General features: G+C 47.5%; 1 protein-coding gene across 1 annotated transcript in view; it reads right to left on the bottom strand.

Moving 5' to 3' along the window:
- The window catches only part of Nudcd3 (NudC domain containing 3), a 94,026-nt gene that overhangs the window by 16,424 nt on the left and 55,124 nt on the right, over nucleotides 1-22,478 (bottom strand). The window contains exon 3 of the mRNA XM_004839911.4: nucleotides 16,610-16,742. Within this exon, the coding sequence (XP_004839968.1) occupies nucleotides 16,610-16,742 (133 nt within the window). The remainder of the gene's footprint in view (nucleotides 1-16,609; nucleotides 16,743-22,478) is intronic.

Genomic DNA, 22,478 nt, shown 5'->3' with positions numbered 1-22,478 from the left:
GCACAAGGTAGTGGCAAGGATGGTGATTTTGGGGACCGGCCCACAGAATCCAGCTCCTATGGGGCTCTGCTGGCTCGTGAGTGAAGAAAGCCACTCCAGCCTGCTCCACACCTAGGGCCACCAGCACATATCAGCTCCTCCAGGACACGGCACACATTCTACACTCCATATAGACACTTTCTAAAATCCAGGTTTTAGGGCTGGGGATGTAGCTCAGTGGCGCCATGCCTCCTCACCAAGCACAAGGTCCTGAGTTCAATTCCCAGTACCGGAAAAAAGGGGAAAAAAACCTTAAAATCTAGATTTTATAACATAAAAAAATCTTTATAATAGCATATCCCTTGTGTGAAATGCTTGGGGGCAGAAGTGGTCCAGATGATGAAAGTTTTTAAGAGTTTAGGAGTCGTCGGGCCCAGTGGTGAGCTGTAGTCGTGAGTTTTGTGTGCTTTGTAGCCTGTCACACGGAAAGCAGCAGACAATCGAAGACTGAAGGAGTACTAGCCGCTGCCGAGTCACAGAGTGGGAATGTAATATGGAAATATGGAAGCATTCTTGAGAGGGTTTGTTTTTGTTTCACTTCTTTTCATTAAGACTGGAATCAAGCTTACCTGTAAACTATTGGCAATTTAAGTTTCCTTTTGTGTCATTCAGTGTAAAACTGTCTAATTTGAAAAAAATGTAGGTTATGAAAAATAAAGATTTAGGCAATGTTCAGTTTTTCTTTTGATTTTTTTAATTAAAATTTTCTTAAAGGAAAAAAAAAAAGAGTTTAGAATATTTGCATAGACTTTACTGGTTAAGTATCCCTAATCTGTTGTGGTTTTGTTTTTTGGTACCAGGGATCAAACTCCGGACCTTCCACTTGTGCGGCAGGCGCAAGAACCACTGAGCTAAATCCCCGGTCCCTGAAAGCAAGTATTTAAAATTTTTTTCTCATAGGTCTGAGAAATTAAAACAAGCTATTTGATACACTTGGTTCATTAAATGCTTGTAAAATTACCAGGAAAAAACCCTCAAAGTTACAGAATTTTCCAAGTAGAGTCCAATATTTGAATGGAAAATGGTGTAACTCAGTGTGGTTTGAATGAGCACGAATCAAAAAGGAAACATAAGGCACAAGGCCCTCAGTTCGATCCCCGGTACCAAAAAACCCAAAAAACCAAAGAAACAAAAGGGAAGGGAAGGGACCACGTGCAAGCAGTTGCTCCATGGTACACTTCTCAATGACAATGGGGTCCTGTGTGGGCAGCTGGGAAAGGAGGGTACAGAGGACTGCCCCAGAGAACATGGACCCCTCACACCAGGGGCAGGGAGAGCTGTCCACCCGCCCAGGCTACACAGCCAAGTTCTGGAGGGGGGTGTCCTCCAGGGACAGGGCTCACGGGGCCACCTGTGCTGGCTTCTTGGAGGAATCTACTTTGGAAAAGTCTGCTGCCCTGGCTGGGCCCCTTGAGCACAAACAAAGCTTTGATCCCCACCTTCTAAAAGCAAAAGAAGCAAAAGGAAATGTGACATGGCTTGGCTTGCTCCTGGATTGGCCCCAGATGGACCCTGGGCCCAGTCCCCTGACTATAAACTTGTGTGTGTGACCAACAACTGATGCCACCCCAGCTCCTTTGACCTGGCTTCCCAAGACCAAGCTTGTTTTAACAAACTCCCCCAGCAGCTTTACGCGACACCGCAATTTCCCAATCTGGGCAAGATTCTCACACAGCCTACCCAAGAGAATGAATGAAATCCTTGAGGGAGAAAACCAAAAGTGTCAGCTGAAAACATCACACCAAAACCAGGCCATGATCCCGACCTGCCACCTACAGAAATGATAGTCACAAAGAGAAAGACCCCAGACGGTGAAGGGAGGAAGTGAGTGGCCGGAGCAGATGAGACCTTAAAGAAGGACTGACATGGGCCAGAGATTTAGCACATTGGTTCTGCCGCCTGCCTCGCAAGCGCAAGGACCCGAGTTCGATCCCCAGTACCAAAAAAAAAAAAGGACACAGGAGGCAAACCCCCAGGGTGGGGCACCCAGGAGCTGCAGCCGTTGTGGAGGCAGAGGCGAGGCCAGGGCACAGGAGGCAATCACTGAGAGCTGTGCTGTAGAAGCCCGGCTGAGGGACGGGACCCGCTGTGTGACCTGGCTCTGCTCCAGACTGAGCAACAGTCTGAGGGCCTGGAGTGGATGCCCAGGCCCAAGTGAGGTTTGACTCACTCCAGCACGGGACAACCAAGGCCTCCCAGCCCGTAAAGCAAAGCTGTCGTACAGTGGGAAGAACAGATCTCTGACACAGGGGGAGACCACCAACACTGCCCCACACACAAGAAACTAGGACAGTTAAAAACAATAGGAAACCAAGGATCAGGCCTCATTAAGAAAACCAAAAGCTGAAAAGAAAGACATAAAAACCAAACACATGGACTACAGAGCTAATCAGGAAAAGACATACTTAAATATTTCCATTTTATATATCTTAACAGAGATCTGAAAAGATACTGTTTCAATGGAGCCCAGAGTAATATATGAAAAAAGCTGTAATTGCAAAAAGAAAGAAGAATCAAAATTTAGTGTAGAAGATGAAATCAAAGAAATCAAGGTAGGGCCGGGGATGTAGCTTAGCAGTGCAGCGCCTGCAGGCAAGAGCAAAACCCTGAGTTCAATTCCCGGTACAAAAAAAAAAAGAAGAAGGGGCCGGGGATTTAGCTCAGTGGTTCAGCTGCCTGCCTCACAAGTGCAGGGATGCGAGTTTGATGCCTGGTACCAAAAAAACAAACAAACAAAAAAGAAATCAAGGTAGAGATAGAGTAATCAATCCGACATTCCAACAATTATGGCAATAATAAGCAAATTTCCCAGGGAGAAAGGAAAAAAAGGGTCTTTGGATTGAAAACACCCACTATGTGCTAGACTGAATGAGCAACAACTGAAACAGACAGTATTTAAAAAGGTCCAAGGCATTCTGAAGAGGATGGGAAAAGGGTTACTCACAAAGTTCCCGAAGGAATGAGACCTCTAGAATGAGCACCACTGGTGGTAGGAGACCTGCTTTCCACCTTCCAGGGGAAAGCAGCCTTAGGACAGGGTTCTATACACACCAAGCGGGGAAAGAAGCGAAAGGTTAAAACAAACACATTTTAAAGCATAAAAGAACTCTGCATTTATCACACATATTGCTTTGATAACCCAAGAAGAATCCCAACTGGGATCCAAAAATCAGTCCATTTAATCCAGAAGTACAGAAGGAAGCAGAGAGCGAGATGCAGAATAATCAGCCAGGCTGGAGCTGGAGAAAGTGACTTCTAGACAACACCAGCATTGCTGCACCAGGGTAACTCAAGTAATGAGAAGCGCACTGTCCTTGACAAGATGAAAAAGAAAGGCAGCAAGGACCTCCGGAAACCAATGTGATGAGTGCAATTCCTGATCCAATGGGACGCCAGTGAAATGAGAGTACTAAAGAGCTCTTTCTTCCATAAGAGCAAAAGAAAAATGGCAAGAAGTGTCAACACCAACTCCTCATGGACTGCAGAAGCTAACCAAGGTTTAAGTAAGCCAGGGAGGGTTTGTTCAAGAGAAACAACCATGCCCCCCAAGACCAGCCCAGCTGAGTGGCCTTTTAACTCGGCCCAGCCCCATTCCCGCACTGGCCCCCAGCAGCTTGCTCTCTAGTGCTGCCAGCAGCCACAGCGAGGAGAAGAACACAGCCAGAGCACCTTCAAAGAACAGATATCTGACCTGTCTGAAGGCGCTCAGGGAGACCCTGCCTGCAAGGTTGTTTCAACAGGACCCGGACCCCTCTCCCCAACATGCATGTGCTCTCCCACAGGTGTTTACTGAAAATGATTACATGGAAGAGTTTCACAACTGAAGCAAACAAAAGGAAAAGGTGGAAGTAAAATGCCCACCGTGGCTTTGAAAAGCTGATGTATTCCAGGTATGTAGAAAGCCACATGAATATGCAGGCTCATTGTACACTCAGGGAAACCTGAGTCAGCCACAGGCTCTCATCTGCGGCTAACCTTGACCATGAGCAGGAAGTGAAGGCTAGGGCAGAGTCTGCACCTGCTAAGCCAAGCTGAGGGTGTGCTGAGTTCAGAGCACACAGGGAGCCCCTTGGCGAGGACCAGATGAGCGCTAAGTTCATCCTGCAGAGAGCTCACTAGCTTCACACAACAAAAAATACGGACTTTGCAGAACTCGTTCATGAAAGTCATTAAAATCCCACTACATTAGCTACCAACAGCAAACTACCACAAGGGAATCCGATTTCAGGGCTGCCACACTCTGTTATTAAAACAGCCACCTTTCAACAACAACAAAACACAAGGTTTGAAGAGAAATGAGCAAGTGTGGCCTATTCACAGGGGAAAGAAAGAAATCAGCTCCAAAAATAGAGAAAGAAAGCAATCAGCAAAGTCTGTCCCTGAGGACACCCAGACATGGACTTACTAGAAAAATCTAGAAATCAACTATTTTTAAATGTGCTAAAAAAACTAAAGAAAGGCATGTGTAAAGAACTAAATGAAAAAAATGAAAATATAGTCTCATAAGTAGAAAGTATCAATAGAGTGATAGAAATTTTTTCTTTTTATTTTAAAAAACCAAATAGAAACTGGAGTTCAAAAGTAGCTGGGGAAGCAATGTAAAAAATTCACTACAGGCAATCAAAAGCAGATTCCAGCATTTAAAAAACAATATCAGCAAACTTTAAGTCCATTGAGTTACACAATCTGAAGAACAGAAACAAAGAACAATGAATAAAAATGAACAGAGCCTCAAAAACCTGGGAGACACCAAACACACCAACATCTGTGAGATGGGAGTCACAGAAAGAAGAGTTTTAGAAAGGGCAGAGGAATACATGAAACAAGAGAGGCTGAAAATCTGACATGAAAAATTCACCTGCACATCAAAGAAGCTGAAGGGCTTTCTGACAGTGTGATCAAGACCTGGACCGTGCTCTCAAAAAGCCAAAGACAAGCTGGCTGTGTGGCACTTGCCTGTAATTTCAGCTATTTGGGAGGCGGAGGCAGGAGGACCGCAAGTTTGAGCCCAGCCTGGGCAACTTAGCAAAATTAAAAATAAAAAAAGGATTGTGGTTACAGCTCAGTAGTAGAGCTTCTGCCTATCTATGTGCAAGGCTCTGGTTCAATCCCTAGTATGGGGGTGGACAGAGATGACAAAGCAGGGAAAAGCAACTCATCACCTAAGAACGACAGCTGGTTTCTCATGAGAGACCATGGAGGCTACAAGCAGTGGGATGATGTCTCCGGAGCAATGAAAGACAAAACAACCAACCTCAACCAAGAGCTCTATACACAACAACATCTCTCTTGAAAAAGGAGGAGGTTAAGGTATTCCCAGATAAGCAAAACCTGAGAGCTCACTGCCAGCAGATCTATCTTCTCTTGCAACTCCTACACAAAATGCTAAAGGGACCTAAAATGTACCAATAAACTTAATGAATAAAAAACAAAAGGCATCCAAATAAAATGAAAATAGGAAGTTAAAAAAAATGCTAAAGGGGCCCTGCAGCAGAAATGAGCAGACCTCAGGTGGCCGGCTGGGTGTCCTCAAGGGACAGAGTGCCAATCCAGTGCAATAGATGGCGTAGTAACTCTTTTCCTTTATTGGATAAAAAAAAAAAAAAACTGTATAAAAAACAAGCAACACCTCAAAAGAGAAAGGGATAGGAGCTACATAGTAATAAAACTTTTATATACTATTAAGATTATACTGGCATTAAACTGAAGTACACTGATATAAAACACAATATGAATTATAATCCCCAGAGCAAACACTAAGAACATAATTCCAAAAAAGTTTACAAAACAAGCAAATTAAAATACTAATCTAGAAGGCAGTAATATAAGCAGAAGAAAAAGAAAGGAACAAAATGTTCAAAACTTACTACAAAGTCACAGTGATTGAATCAGAATGGTACTGGCATAAGGACAGACATACAGTTCAATAGGACAGAATGAGGAGGCCAGTAATAAACCCACAAATTTACAATCAGTTGATCTGAGACAAGTACACTAGGATAACTCAACAGAGGAAGAGTATTTTTTTTCAGTCTATTATACTATGATAACTGGATATCCACATGCAAAAGAATGTAACTGGCCTACCTCAAAATGAAGATGGACCTCATAGTATATAATAATTCAAACTCAAAATGTATCAAGGCCTACGTGTAAGGGCTAAAATTGCAACAGAAGAAAATGTAAATGAAAATGGATTAGGTAAATGGCAATGGTTTCTTAGAAACAACAAAAGCACAAATAACAAAAGGTAAAATAAAAACTTTTGGGCTTCAAAGAACACTGTCAAGAATATGAAAAGGTAAAATAAAAAAGAAAGTGAAAAACCCCCACAGATTTGAAGAAAATACAGTATTTTCAAAACATGACGACAGTAATATGTAAACCCAGAACATGTAAAGAATTCCTGCAATAAAAAAATAATAAAAGACAAATCACCCAACTAAAACATGGACAAAGGACTTAAAATCAAACCACAATGAAATACTATTTCACACCCAGTGGAATAGCTACAACTAAAACCATAAAACAAAACGAATAATAAGCACTGGTAAGGACATGGAAACTTGAAGCCTCACATAGTTTTGGCAGAGATGTAAAATGTAAACTGGTGCAACCACTCTGGAGAACAGTTGGTAGTTCCCCCAAAGTGAATTATAACAATTCCATCTGGCCCAGCACACCCCACAGGAACTGAAATCCTGTATGCACGGTGGGTGGCAGAGGGGAGAATGAAGTCCAAGTGGGAGTACTCAGATGCCCCTTCTCTCCTGCCTCACCCCATAGGCCAAGTCCTATGTCACTGCTAAAGACAAGCAAGGCATCGGAAGATGGCACAGAGGTGTGGGTGACCTCAGAAGCAATCCTGTGGCACTCACAGGCAGAAATACCCTGTCATGAGTGAGAGGCAGACACCCAGTGTCATGCTAAGAACTTCACCACAGAGGCCCTTCTGTGATGAGGAGTGACGCCCAGGAAGCTGACAGCATGTCCTCACTGAATCATAAGTAAGACCGCACATAAGCACGCTGGGTGGAGACACAGCCTGAGAGCACCACATTCAATACAAAACCTGGTTTAAAATCCACCGTACTCCCCATCAAACACCACACCAGGCTTATCCACATACAACAATTTGTGTGTATAATCTAGATCAGTTCTTAAAAATCACAATTTTAAAAAAGCAATATTAATATCCATGTTCAACTATTCAGTTTCAAGTCTGCTTGTTTTTTTTGTTTTGTTTTGCAGTCCTGGGGATCAAACCCAGGGCCTTGTGGAGCTGAGCAAGTGCTCTATAACTACGTTTCATCCCAGCCCTCAGCTGCATTATTTTACCAGCTGCATCCTGCTGTACCTTTACCTAACAAATACAACACGAAGGCCAGTTAGCAATACATTTCATAGGGTGTAAGCCTCTGGCTATTCACCAATGAGGTGGGTCTCAAATTGCCACAAAGCATTAGCCAGCTTTCTGGTTGCTGGGACCAAATACGTGACACCTACAACTTGAAAAGGAAGTAGCACATCAGGATCATGGTTTCAAAGGTTTCAATAAATGAGCAGCTGGCTTCAAGGTGGAAACATCATGGTGGAAGAGTGTGGTGGAGCAAAGCTGCTTAGATCGTGGCAGTCAGGAAGCAGCACATGGGACAGTGTCAGAGGAAGGGGCAGGGGCCAGACACAGTACCCAAGGTTACCCCACCCGGACACAGCAAAAGTGTGCTTTCCTAACGTCCTAGGTGGCTCCCAAGCCAGTCAAATTGACAATTAAGCTGAACTGTCACAAAGGTCCTTCCATGAGAAAAACAAATCATTCATTTCCATAACAATTAAATTGAAAACCATTAGTAGGCTTTCCACAAAATTGCTCTGATGGGATGAGAAGATCAAAGTGGACCATAAAGCAACTGAAGTTCAAATAACTGGCCATAAAAAAAAACAAAAGGGCCAAGGATTTAGCTCAGTGGTTTCGACCCCTGCTGTGCAAGCACAAGGACCTGAGTTCGATCCCCGGTACCAAAAAAACAAAACAAAACAAAACAAAAACAACTGCACGTCTGAGCAGTGTGATGAAATCTTGTACTGCTCCCTCCATCCCACCTTTTCTGTCCAGTGTATCCACACTTTATATGCTATCTGCCTACTGGGACTTCGTAGCCATCCTGTCCAACTGACTATCACAATGCTTGTGCACAGGAACCCATATTTTGCTTACTAACGGCCCCGAAGCACAAGAGCAGAGATGCTGACAATTCAGATATGCCAAAGAGAAGCCATAAAGTGCTTCTTTTTAGTGAACATGTGCAAGTTCTTGTCTTAAAAAAATGTGAGGTTGCTAAGATTTATAAGAATGAATCTTCTATCCACAAAATTTTGGAGGAAAAAGAAATGTGTGGTCCTTTTGCTATCACATAACTATGAAAGTTATGGCTACAACGCATAGTGCTACCTTAAACTGGGAGGGCAATGAAATTCGAGGCTGGCAGCACTGTGGTGCACCACAATGCACTGGGCCCACAAAGGCTTCTACAACAGTCCCCTGAAACAAGCGACACCAAGCCACTTACTGTAAGTCATGGCTGGTTACCCATATTCACGAACAGGTTTGGACTGAAAAATATAAGAACTACTGAAGAGGCTGCTTCTGCTGATAAGGAAGCTGCTGCTACATTCCCAGCAGAGTGGAAGAACTTAGTTACAGAGAAAGCAAGTTCTTAAATTTCAAGGAAACCAGGTTCTTCTGGAAGAAGATCCCCAATGGAGCCCACATTCATAAAAGTGCAAAGGAAACACCGGGGCATAAAACACAGAAGAAAAGAGTAATTCTGGTACTATGTGGCAATGCTGCAGGGTACATGGTAAAGGCAGGCACAGTGTACAGAGCAAAGAACCCAAGCACTCTCAAAAACAAAAACAAAAATTATCTGCCCATGTTCTGGCCACATAATCAGAAAGCGTGGGCAACAGCCATCTTGTTTATGGAATGGTGCCACCAATGCTCCATCCCAGAAGTGAAGAAATACTTGGAAGAGGAAGGGTTGGATTTAACATTCTATTAATTCCAATGCACAACCATCCTGAATTTGTTTGCTATGAAAACAAAAGTGTGAAGGTTGTATTTTTGCCTCCAAGTACAACTTCATTGCTTCAGCCTCTTGACCAGAACATTATTTGGTTTGTCAAGGCCACAGATGCTCCTGGTAAGTGGTCACACCTGATCAGCAATTGATGCAGACTTTACTCTGGACATAAGGCAGGGTGGAAGTCATTCACTATTGCTACCACAATAACATTCATCAATGGCTGCAATGGATGAGCTAAAACCAGAAACTAACTGCCTGTTAGAACTTATGGAATAAAACTATGGAATAGAGCTACAAATGATTTTAAAGGGTCCCCAGAGACCAATGGAAAAGGTAGGAAAATCATTCATGCAGCAAGACAAGCTGGTGGAGAAGGATTTGCTGATGTGTTTGATGAAGACAACAGAAGAAAATACTAAAGGCCACAGAGAAGTGTTAACAGAGAAGTGAGGAACCTCAAGAATGCACTGAGTCATCTACAGAGGAAGTGGAAGATGAAAGAAGCACTGCAGCTGGACAGGCATTAAAAGACAAAATTATGGAATAAGATCCTCAGATACGACACAGCCTATTAAAATCACCTATTTGGCCAGGGATTTAGCTTAGTGGCACCATGCCTGCTTCGCAAGCATAAGGTCCTAAGTTCGATCCCCAGTACCAAGAAAAAAAAAAAAATCACCAGAGGACTCTATTTTTATTTTTTATATTTTTTATATTTTTTGGGGGGGTGGGGGGGAGGCTTCCATTACAACATTCTTCCAAAAGGTTTCAGCAAGAAAGTCCAACTACAGAGGATTCCCAACCAGTGACTTGGTCACGGTCCAATGACCCAGAATCACCAAAGCAGGCATCATCTTATCTCACACCATCACAGGGAGGTGAGGACAGTATGGCACCAAGATTTTCAGAAAGACCACAACTCATTACAGTATATTGTTATCAGTATCCCATTTTATTATTATTTATTGTTAATCTCTTAATATACCTGATTTATAAATTAAACTTTACTAAAGGAAGGCATATTTAAGAAAAAATATCTCATATATAGGATTCGGGGCTATCCCCAGTTTCAGGCATCCCTTAGGGGGGGTCCTGAAATGTATCCCCAAGAATAAGGGACTGCTATACACATCACAGAAGACAATCTCTTTAATCAACACAGAACTTCCAGAAAAAAAAGCAAGAACCTAACAGAAAATGGGCAAAAGGTACAACCAGTTCAAAACAAAGGCAAATGTAGAAAGGTGCTAACTTGTAAGAAAAATATCAATTCATACTACATCCAGGTACTATTTATCAAGATACATACCCAACTTACAAACCAGAAGTTTGATAACATAATATAATCAGTAAATGTGAAAAAGCAAGGACTCATGTACACTGTTAATGGGCATCTAAGTTAATATAAACTCTATAAAAGGCATTTCATTAATACCCAAAAAAATATTTCACTCTCAGGAGTGCCTTTCATGGAACTTATTCATATGAAAATACACATATGCAAAATAAAATATATCAAGAACATTCACTGCCTTATTGTTCATAAGAACAAAACAGTGGACCCAACCTAGATGTGCATTAACAGGGGGCTGGTTTCATTACCAGCTTGTTGCTTGAAGGGGGCCAAAGCACAGCATGGGGGAGCCTGAGGTATGAGGGGTGCTCATCTGTCAGGTGACCAGAAGCAGTAAGGTCCACCTAGCAGAGGCGCTGGGGAGACGGAGGTAAACAGAAGCAACCAGAGCTACCCCGGGGGGGCGGTTGGGCCGACACTGGGCAGGGGCAGCGGGATCATCTCAGTAAGTGGAACACACCATCTGAGCTGAAAGTGGGAACAGTGAAACATATATTCATACCTGATTACACAGGCCTAAGAAATATCTGCTAAAGTATCCCCCAAACCAATTGTAAGGTGACCTAGGTCAGTATGGGGTAGAAGAGGCAGAGTCAAGACCCCCTTTTACTGGCCATGTTTATATTTGTGCACATACAGCGTTGTACATTCAGAAATTAGGTAAGTTAAAGCACAAGTGGATAAACGCAGCCTACTAGCCTTTTCTGCGGCGGAAGTTTCCTGTAATAACGTCTTCCCACATTTCTTCCAGATGCGTTCTAAGAAGGGAACACCATATGTCACGGAGCTTTCAGCACAAACCCCAGCACCTGCACTGAGTCAGAGGAAAGTGTCACCCAAGTCTAAGGCTGGAGATGAGGAAAGGCATGTGGGCCATGCCTAGGACCAAGGCGTTGTTCAGAGGTTCTGGGGTGAGTCCAGGGCCCTCACAGCACACAGGGCGTGGGCAACCACAACCTCTGGGAGGAAAGGGAAGATGCCAGAGGAAACAGATTCACTGTCATCCAGCAACAGCCAGTAGGTAACAACTTCGCAACAACACCACAGCCATGTTCCACTGTCAACAAGACAGCGCTCAAGGGGGCCAGTTCTGGTCTCTACTGCAGGGCCGTCTCACCAGACTTTTTCTCATCTTCAAATGAGAAGTTGAACAAAAATCTCTGTGGTTTAATTTTCAAAAACATTGAAACTATAAGATCTGAGCAATCACACAGACATCTACTGCATGAACTCAGCGCTCCTGTCCTCCTCCAAGGGTACAATGAGGAAAGGAAGGGCAGTGAGCTGCTTTTCCTCAACAGCAGAGGGGTTAAACAAAGACAGAACCATGTTCTGAGGCCGGAGATTAAAAATTTCACACTGGCTCTTCAGATTCGCCAGCAAAGTGATTTTTTTAAACGCTGTATGTAAAATAAGACCGTTTCTGCTGTTCCTCTGAACAGCACGATGAACTGTGTGCACGCTCCCGTTTGTCCCTGCCGACTCCGAGGGGCTGCTGTGCCCTCACCATACCCCATCTACAAAAAAGGGACTGGCGAGGCGCTCGAGAGAGGCCAGGCTCCGACGTGGACCTCCTGGCATCTGGCCCCAGCTGGAAAGCGCAATCTGCGGTGACACTCCATCCTCCACCGAGGCTCTGGCCCACCAGCACCATCAGGGCCAACTCCATCCTCGAGCGCTGCAGTCAGTTGTGGCTGACATCATGATTCTATCTGATAGGTGCCAGAGACAAAACCCCAAAATAAACACTGCTGACAAGGCGGCCGTGACAGGTACACTTGGGGAACAACAGGAAAGGAGCCAGTCCAGAAAGAAAGAGCAACTCTGTTGAAAAGCCTCGGAGCAGTGGAATCCAAGAGACACATAGTAAACTTGTTCCCAAGTTTGAATAAGGGAATGACTAAAACTCTGAGATCACTAAATGAGAGACTAAGACTTTTCTAAAAGAAGTTTATGATATTTTTTTTTACGGCCCGGGCAGGGCGCCGGGCTTCTGGAGGAGGCTCCACTGGCCACCTGGTCTCCAGAGCCCGTGCCTGTGCCCCAGGAGCTCAGCCCTTCTGCTCCCCTCACCACCCTCCCCAGCGCCTCCCAGAAATTGCCTGCTGTGTTCACCTGCCCACTCCCCTGCTTGGCACTGCCCCTGGTGACCCTCCTGTGTACCCAGTGTTTTGGTGTGGACTGTGGAGCGGGGGGGGGGGGGGGCCCTCTTGGTGACATGTTTACAACTGGGTGTGACTCAGTAAAGTAGATTTCTTTTTTCCTTCTGGCTTTTACTTCCTCCCCTCAGGGGTCCTCCAGAAGCGGAAGATTCAGCCTGGTTATCCTCGTGGAGTGAGGAGTGGGTGTTGGGGGGGCTGGGCCTGCCCGGCTCCTGACCTCTGCCCACGGTGGGGTCCTGGGGCCGGGGGCGGAGCCAAGCTTCCAAGAAGTTTATGATATGGGGAAAAACGCTACTGAAGAAGAAAAAGAAAACTCCCGGCCACAGAGGAGATGAAGGTTTTCACGGGCAGGTCACCAGGGTAAGTTATGTCAGGGGGTACCACAAAAATGCCCACACGAAATAAGCCAACAGCAGCCACAGGAAGCCGCTTCCTCCTCCCCCTCCCTGTGGTGTCTCAGTGAAGTGATCCGAGCCCTCTTAGTGCAATGGATGCTGGCACCTGGCCCGGCTCTTGTTGTTGTGACCTGAACGTGCTGACTGCCAGGCCCGAGCGCGCAGGCCCTGTAGTGGGCCAGAGGACAAGAGGGGAGGGTCACTGACATGGACACCCCTCAGCACTGGACATACACACAAACCACCTTGTTATGTTCTTCACTGCTGCCCCTACCTGCAATTGCCTTGTTCATTATTTGCCAACTCTTACTGCCTGTTCAATAAAAGGATATACAAGGTATGTTCTAAAAATACAGTAAATGTTTAAATTTTAAAAAATTTATTACAGTAAAAGGCACATTGCTATTAATCCTCCTCAAACTATTTCCCCTTGTTTTATTTTGCTTTTTGTTTTTTTGGTACCAGGAATCAACTCAGGGCTTCATGCTTCCCAGGCAGGCATAAGTCCCCCTTGGTTTGACAATACTTATCCCACCATTCTTGCCACTTTCTGAAGCAGTTCTGGAAGTCCTCTTTAGTCATACTGTTATAGCTGCCTTGATGTCCTGAATCAATTCAAAACATTTCCCTTTCATGGTCATTTTGACTTTGAGGACGAGCAGAAGCCACACAGTGCCAGACTCAGTGAATACAGTGAATGAGGGTGCTGTCATGTTTTAGGAGCCTACCTAATTCACCACATTTTGATCCCACCTTGTAAAAATAGTCAGTAAAGAAGACTCCAGAACTGCTTAAGAAATTGGCAAAATGATGGGATAAGTATGCTTGAAGTGAGGGGGAGTTTTTTGAGGGGGATTAATAGCAATGCATCTTTCACTGTGATAAACTTTTTTTTTTTTTTTTTGTTACCAGGGATTGAACTCGGGTCCTTGCGCTTGCGCAGCAGGTGGCGAAACCACTGAGCTAAATCCCCTGCCCTACTGTGATAAACTTTTAAAGTTTAAACACACATTTTGATAAGCCCTTATAGATTTTGGACATCTGACTTGCTGGCCTCCACATGGGCCGTGTGCTCAGGAAACCCCACCACAGAGTGAATCAGACCCAGGGTGACCGGGTGAACGTGGGGCCGCATCATCCTGCAGTCCTAATGAGGATGTCTGAGAGGCTGACACAGGACAACTTGTCACTCTGGGAGGTGCCTGGGGCGGGGCTTCTCCCACCACAGTGCCCACAGAGCAGAGCTATGGTTTCAACTCCAGTTAGTGGGCAGCACATCAGAGACCTAACTCTGTCCAGTGCGGCTGTCCTGTTAGCTGAGGAAGGAATGGCAAAGGTGGTTAGCCACCCTGGGTCTGCGGAGGCACAGACAAAGAAAATAACTAGTTTTAGGCTGGGCCCACAACAAGCCCTTTGGGAGAAACCCTCAGCCATGCACAGAGCATATTAGAAATCAGATAAAGGTCCAGGAAACTAAATTTTTTTGGCCAAGTGAATGAGCCTAGTAATCAACACTTTTCAGAATTCATAACTGATTTGACAATCCTACCAGACAATGACATGGAAATCAACACCTGACCCACTAACATCCTAAGAAGAAGCTGAGTAAACAACTACAGAAGGGCAGCCAGTACCCACTCTCCGATCTATCCAAAACAGACAGGGAGCAGCCATTCAAAGCTGGGACTCTGTCAGATGATCCCACACTCTGACCTGACTCGGGTCCCAGAGGTACACTGAGCTCTGATGCCAGGGGTCACTGGGAGCTGGTATGAGATACCCTATAACAGGGGTGGGCGGAAGGAAGAATTCTGTACATGGCTGCTTCCTGCCAAAGCCAGGCCACTCACAACTCACTGATTGGTGGCTGTAGTACCTTAAAGGCTGAGGGTCTCATCTTCGTTCCACTACCAGCACATGAGCAGTCCTGCTTCTGTCTCCTGGAAGGAGCTGCATTCATCTGACTCTGTGTCTGCTACAGACCCTACATACAGGGCAGGAGGGCCAGGTGCTCCGCAAAGCCAGCCTGGACTTGGCATCTACCTGGCCCAGGCAGGAGCGGACCCCATCTGCTGCCTGATTGTCACCATGTGGGGGTGGGTGCCTCGCTGTCTGAAATGCTGTCTGAAATGTGGGAAGTCTCAAGTGTGGCCACAAGAGACAAGCTGAGCTCAGAGGTGCACACCTGGCCACCACACTCTAGCACTCTGTTCCCTCATACATGTGTCCGGTGCCCTATCCAGGCTGACACTGGATAATGTAACCCCTTCTCTCAGCCTCCGCTCCTCATGTATGAAATAAATTATTTTGTAGGTCACAGGTTCTGGTGAAGACTGAGATGAAACACGTCTCATTCTGGCCCTGCTGCCTGAGGCTCTGAGTGGAGCCTACCTATTTGCAACAACTGATGACAATGCCATGGCCACCAAGGGTCCCTGAGCAAACAGCTCTCCTCCTGGAAGAGTAAACCTACTCACTGCAGCTACTAGATGAAGTTTCAGAAGACAGCTCCTGCCCCGTGGAAGAGCCACAGGGCACAGGCTGGACAGCACTTGGTCTAGTGACCCTGGGCTTCTGCTTTGGCCTCAGGGTCTGGCAACATTGCAGTCTCACCCATGACCCGGCCTGGTTTAAGTCAGGGCTCCTGGGTACTCATGGATGAAGAGGAAGCACCAGTTCTGTGTTCGTCACTAAGCGAAGAAAGTGGTGCCGAGGAAGCAGGACCAGCCCCCCCAACCCACGCTGTGATGAGGAGCACTGAGCGACACCAGGCATGACTGTGGCAGGGAGGGGATCCTCTCGAAGGACCCTGAGCCAAATGCAGAAGGGAGGCTCCCGGACGGGGAAGTGTGCCCTCAGCATATGCGTCACCTGTGTGAAACCAACAAAATCAGAGCAGGAGGAAGAAAACAGACAGCAAGGCGAGCAGATGGGGATGCTGGGCAGGTGGGCTCTGGGGACCACAGTGTCTGTGGCACCCACGCTCTCCCCTCCTGCCCTCTGAGTAGGTCACAAATCCTTTATCTCCACAGCACAGAGTTTGTCATATACCTGGAGGTGCCACCACCCACCTGTCACCTTGTCTAAGGTAAGTTTGCTGGGCCCTGGCTGGCAACGCCAAGAAATTCAAGGGACAATGGCCGTGTGAAAGCCTCCCTGACCTGGCTCCTCCTGGGAGGCTACAGACAGACTATCTTTAGGGAAATGTGGACTCCACCAAGGCAATGTTGGAGTCTTCCCTTGAAAACTAAGAGGCTGGCCATCTACACCAGGGCCCTGAAAGCGTCTATGACTTTGTTTAGCGTGAGACAAGGACAGCAAATATGTAAGCCTCTCTCTTGAGCCTAATGCTGCTCACGAGGAGATGCTTGCAGACCAGCTGAAAGACGCTCATGAGCCCAGCGGCGGGGGATGTGCAAGTCCAAGTGACCCCAACTGGGGCAGGAGCAGGACTGGGCCTTACATCCTGAGGCCAATCCTAATCCTCCTCTAGTAATGCTGTGTCCCTCCTGAGACAGCTCAGACTGACTGAGTGAAACTGCCTCCCCAAGTCCACCCCACCAGAGCTTTTACCTGCTTCCCCTTCACCACATGCTTGGGCACCGGCACCCTGACTTCCAGGTCGGTGTAGTCCTGCGACCAGGTGTAGTTCTCACGGACAGCACCGTTGTAACTGTCAGGGTTTCTCTGGAACTGCTCCTGAACCCTGAGAAAGAACAGGAAAGGTGAGATGCAGCCAGGCAGACATGGCAGAAGACCCATGGGCAATTAGCATGTGCCCCAGAACCCTGCATCCCGAGGAGTGACCAACCCAAGCTTCATTTCAAGCTTGCCTACTTGCGCATCTGCAAAACCCCCTCATCCCGTGTGACCCTTTCTGACCCTCCTACACAGTCTCCAGGACATTCCAGGACAAGGGAAAAGCTGCAGAGAAGAGAGCCTACATGCAGAGCCCTCAAGCTCAGGAAAAGCATCTGTGACCACAGTCAAAGCCCAGCCCAGTCCTGCCAGATGTCCATACTAATAAAGCCCTGGGCTCACAGGTACTCAGTTTCCTACAAACTGCTTGGTAGGGCCAACCTTTCTCTCTTTCTCTCTCTTTCTCTCTTTCTTTCTTTTTTTTGGTACCGGGGATCGAACTCGGGACCTTGCACTTTCGAGGCAGACAGTAGCACCACTGAGCTAAATCCTGGCCCAGGGCCAACCTTTCTTTAAAAAGGCAAAACAACTTCATCCTGCAGCTGCTTAACTTCAATCCTAATCTAATGCTGAGGCTCCAAGTAAGTAATTCAAAGCCAAAGGTCCTGCATTAAAATCACAAGCATCATCAGTAAAACAATGATACGTTTAATGAGTGGGAGGGCCCAAGAGCCTGGTCAACCGAATTCTATTGGATATGTCCATCAGAGAGGCGGCACACAGACAGGCCTAGCCATGACAATGATGCTGAAAAGAAAGTACAATAGTTAGCATAAAACTTAACCATATAAACCCCTTTTTTTTTGGTATCAGGGATGGAACTGAGGACCTTGTGCTTGCAATGCAGGCAGTGGCACCACTGATCTAAATCCCCAGCCCTCATATAAATGCTTCTTAAAATTGAGTATAGCCTCAAGTGCACTAAGTGAAGTGAGGATCTAATCACAGATAAAAGCCTCATCATGGAGAAGGCAGCCACAAACATGGAACATTCTGCAGTGGGTTCTGCCCAGCCACCTTCTCCAGCCTGCCCAGAGACCAGGAGACACGACCCGGCAAGGAGGGGGCCTTGCAAACGACATGTGCACTTCATGTGCACTTGCTCGGAAGAGCACAAAGTGCTCTTCATGTGTCTAAATCTGTGGCAACATAGGCCTTAGGCAAGACTGGGAAAGTTTTGAGACAAGAAAGTGAATTTACCTACTGTGAGTGGCTGGGCCTCCAGCACAGTACAAGTTCTCTGGCTGGGTAACTGGTGGCTCTTAAGGGCTGAATTGTGACCTTCCAAATGATATGTTGGTGTCTTAACCCCTGGGACATCAAAATGTGACCTTACTTGGAAATAAGGTCTTTACAAAGGTGATCCAGTAACAATGAGGTCATTAGGGTGCGCCCTAACCCACTATGGATAGTGGCCTTAGAGAGGGAGCTTTGAAGAAGGCCACATGAAAACCATGGCCGGGACTTGAGCGATGCAGCTATAGGCCAAGAACACCAAGGACCGCTGGCCACCCAAAGCTGGAAGAGGCAGGGAGGACCCTTCCCTGGAGCTTTTGGGGAGGAGGGAGGGCCGGCCAGCACCTGATCTCAGGTTTCACTTCAGAGCGATGACACAATTGACACCTCTTGTTTAAGCCACCATTTTGTGGCACTCTGTTACAGCAGCACAGTCAAACCCAGTGGCCTCGGAAATTAAACTCAATCAGAGGTGAGATTCAAAATTCAGCACTGGACACTGGCAGGACCAGGCACTGGCCAATCAGAATGGATGCCAGCCAGAAACTGTCCACAAGGGTAACATTGTGAAGCATGGAGATGACACATGGGGACCGAGAGCCACAGAGGACACATGCCTTGATGACACAACAAAGCAGGGCAGGGTGACAACAGTAAAGGAAAGAACACCTGTATGCAACTGGTAAAAGTATTTTCAAAGAGTACATAGTGGTGTGGAGAAAGCTTTCAACATTCCATAAAACTTAAATATAGCAGGGCTGCGGATTTAGCTCAGTGGTTCCGCTGTCTGCCTCACAAGCGCAAGGTCCCAAGTTCGTTCCCCAGTATCACAAAATAAAAAAGAAAAGAAAAGAAACCTTGAATACAAGATATACAATTTTCACATGTGTTACAGCCTCTGCTTCTAAAAGGAAGAAATACATATACACACCTATACAGTACATATAAAGGAGACTGGAAGGAAACAGGCTAAATTTCTGATACTTCTACCAGCAAGGTAACAAGGACTATGACCTCCTCCTTTGTACCTATAGGTACAGCCAATTCCCTACAATACATGGACATTTTAACAACCAAGAGGGAGATAGTTCTTGTTTTAAAAGTGTTGACAGGAGGGCCGGGGATTTAGCTCAGTGGTTTCGCTGCCTGCTGCACAAGCGCAAGGACCCTAGTTCGATCCCCCGTACCAAAAAAAAAAAAAAAGTGTTGATGGGGTTGGGGAATTTAGCTCAGTGGTTTCGCCACCTGCTGCACAAGCGCAAGGACCCTAGTTCGATCCCCCGTACCAAAAAAAAAAAAAAAAAAAGTGTTGACAGGAGACAGTGATGCTTCCAGTGGCTCCCAAGGGCCAGCATGACCCCTGGAATGTCCTGAAGCCAGCTGTGGAGGGGTGGCACACAGGCGTAGGACACACCCAGCCACCAGGTGTCACGGGATCCACCTACACATCCTCCAATGGCAGCATTAAGCTCATGTATGATATGGCAACAATACCTGAACATGCAGCAAAAGGAGAACAGGGCAGCAACAGCGACTGCCACCGCTGGGGGAATGGGAGACAGACTCCTTCCTCTGACAGCCTGCACCTGTCACCAGGTGGAAATAATTAGAATTATGAAAGCATCAATAAAATACCCATATACACAAACTAAAGACAGACATGAAGACTCCTCAAATATGGGACTGAAAGCTCTTTCAAGACAAGAGCCACTGTCCTGGGCAAAGGACCTTCGACCACAGCTCAGCACAGTGCATGTCCCTGGTGATGCCATGGGGCTGCTCTCCTCCAGGGCCAAGGACCCTGCCCAGCCTAGGCAGTGTCCACCAGACTGACCCCATGCACTGTCCCCAGAGCTCTGTGACCCTGGCAGGAGCTCTGGTCACAGGGGTCCCACCTGGCCTCTCTTCCCATTGCATCCTCAGCTCCCCTTCATGGGCCCTACAGCCTCCTTCCAAAGCCGGCAGGAGAATCACTCCCAAAACAGCCCTACCAAGTTACTGGGTGCTTTATTTAGCACTCTGAATCCACATTCTCTTTAAATAAAGTTGCTTATTTCCAGCCGACAGTATGTAAAAATAAGTGTCCTGTCAAGTGCAGGTGTCTCAGAGAGAGAGAGAGAGAAAGAGAGAGAAAGAGAGAGAGAGAGAGAGAGAGAGAGAGAGAGAGCGAGAGAGAGAGCGGCCCCCCAACCGCTCCACTTCTGCTGCCTGTGGCCAGCCCTGCAGCTGTGACCCAGGGAGGAGGAGGAGGGAGGCGGGGGAGGAGCACAGAGGCTTTGCGCCAGGGTGGGAGGGAGACAGTGAATCAGCAGCTTGGGTGCAGATTATGTAGCAGGTCTCCTGCAGCTCCCACTCCTGATGAGCTGGGTTGGGAGAAAAACAGGGTGACCCACAGCCTGCCAGTGCCGTGGGCCCCAGGCCCCCATCTCTCCAGAGGTGGGCCTGCTCCAGCAGAAGGGCCTTGGCTGCAGGACACCGTCACCCGCACAGGTGCTCGCCACACTGGTGGCACTGTCTCCAGGAGTCACTGCCGTGCCAGCAGGGCTCACGCCAGGCCAAGGGCCAGCGCACCAGGCAGCCCGTCCCCACACTGCCACACTGGTCCTCTGCCCCTCAGGTTGGTTTTAAAAACCAAAGAATTATGGACAACTCTGGGTTATAACAGCTGTGCCAGTGTGAGAAACTGAGAAGGAGGAGGTCACAGGCTTCACCTAACGATTCTCACCCAGGAAGCTGAGCCCCAATCTGGCAATGGATTTATCCTGGGCGCCATAGATGCCACCAGCAGCTCCTCTCCAGAGAGGATGCACCTTGGCAGGCATTCACTACCTGAGAAGGGCTGGCTTGCATAACCCTAACCACCAAAGCCAAGGTGCCTGGACTGGAAGGGGGAGCCTGCACCTGCCCTCCCAGGAGCTCCAGTGGGGTCACATCCCTCACCCCAAACAGAGCTGTTCTTTCAAATCTCTTGCGATCAATCCTATCCTACATGAAATATCCACACTCGCCCCATATAAGGCGACACAAAGACTGCCACCTCTGTGTGTCGACGATGAGGTCACCCTAGGTATGAGTGCTGCCCACCTACTGTAGACCCTACTGCCCCTGTACCACTGGGAAAGGCACTACCATGTGTGTGTGCCTGTGTCTGCCACAGTCTCCAAGTTTGTGTGCCCAAAATTCACGCAGAAGCTTAACCTCAATGTGCAGCTGAGGAGGCGGGGCCTTGGGGGGGTGATTAAGTCACAGAGCCACAGCCTTGTGAAGAGACTTGTGTCCTTATGAGAGGGACCTCAGAGACCTGTCCCTTCTCCCCACGTGACAGCACACAGAAGGTACTGTGAGCCTCATGTCCTCACCAACTCTGCCAAGAGCCTGATGGTGAACTTCCAGCCTCCAGAACTTTGAGCAATGAACATCTACTGTTTGGAAGCCACCCAGTGCAGGCGTTTTGTTACAGCAGCCCGAGCAGACTGAGACAACGGGCGCCTTCGTGTGGTGTGCCCAGATGATGTACACCTGTGAGGGGCACACCTGGGTGTGTGCATGCTGTGGATCATGTCTCTCCCTTTGCACTCTTCATCTCTCTCACCCAATTCCTCTCTCACTGACCCTGCAGAACCCGATGGCAGCCATAGCCGTGGCCCCTCTTGGCCTCTCCTCACACAGCTGTGACCATGCAGTCCTTGACAACCTCCCCTGGCTCTCCGTGGGCCAGGAGATGAAGTCTAGCACCTCAGCAAGGCCCGAAAGATACTTACAATTTAGTCATCATGGCTCCTGCCCCCCTTTCCTTCTGTTCCTGCAAAGATCTCCTCCCCCTCCTCCTCCTCCTTCTTCACTGTCAACTCCAGCCTGCCTATGCTCAGTCTCAAGCCAAGATTTACCAAAATCTTTTTGACCTGGTGCAAACACAGTGATTTTTCTTCTGGTTTCTTCATTCTGAAGCATTACAGAATGAACACACTGCTCTGCCAGGCTCACGTCCTGCTGTTGCCTGCACCTCCCTGGGAGCGGCTGCTCCCCAAGCTCATCCCCTCTGGCCACCCTCAGTCCTCCAACAGTACAGATGCCTCGCCGCCTCGCCCTGGACCACGTGGTCTCCGGCAACCCAGACTGAGTCAGGCCACACCTTTACTTCTCACCCAGCACACTACCCTGCACCTTCAACCTTCTCACCTGGAAGGGACAGGCACCAGTCTTCCCACACAGAGTAGCAGCCCAACCTGACCAGCTGTCCCGACCCTTCACATTCACAGGCTCCATCCATTCATCCACTGCCACATATACTCATGAGTGCTTCTTCACTGACATGGACTTGGCCCTTCCCCAGGGTGACACTGGTCATTCACCAGGCATGCTACCACTGCAGCAGTAGCCCAGACCACAGGCCCTGGCCTCAGCACGGCCTATGACTGAAGGCCTCCAAGCCAGTCCCTGGGCAATGAAAATGGTTTCCCCTGCACTAAAATCCATCTGTGTGTCTGTGGGATTCAAACCCTAGGAC

Source organism: Heterocephalus glaber, unplaced genomic scaffold (genome assembly GCF_053883595.1).
Source record: "Heterocephalus glaber isolate CG9 unplaced genomic scaffold, H.glaber_assembly_v1.0 deba00001610, whole genome shotgun sequence".
Taxonomy (NCBI): domain Eukaryota; kingdom Metazoa; phylum Chordata; class Mammalia; order Rodentia; family Bathyergidae; genus Heterocephalus; species Heterocephalus glaber.
Note: the sequence above shows the minus strand (reverse complement) of the source record. Positions and strands in the feature narration are given on the sequence as shown.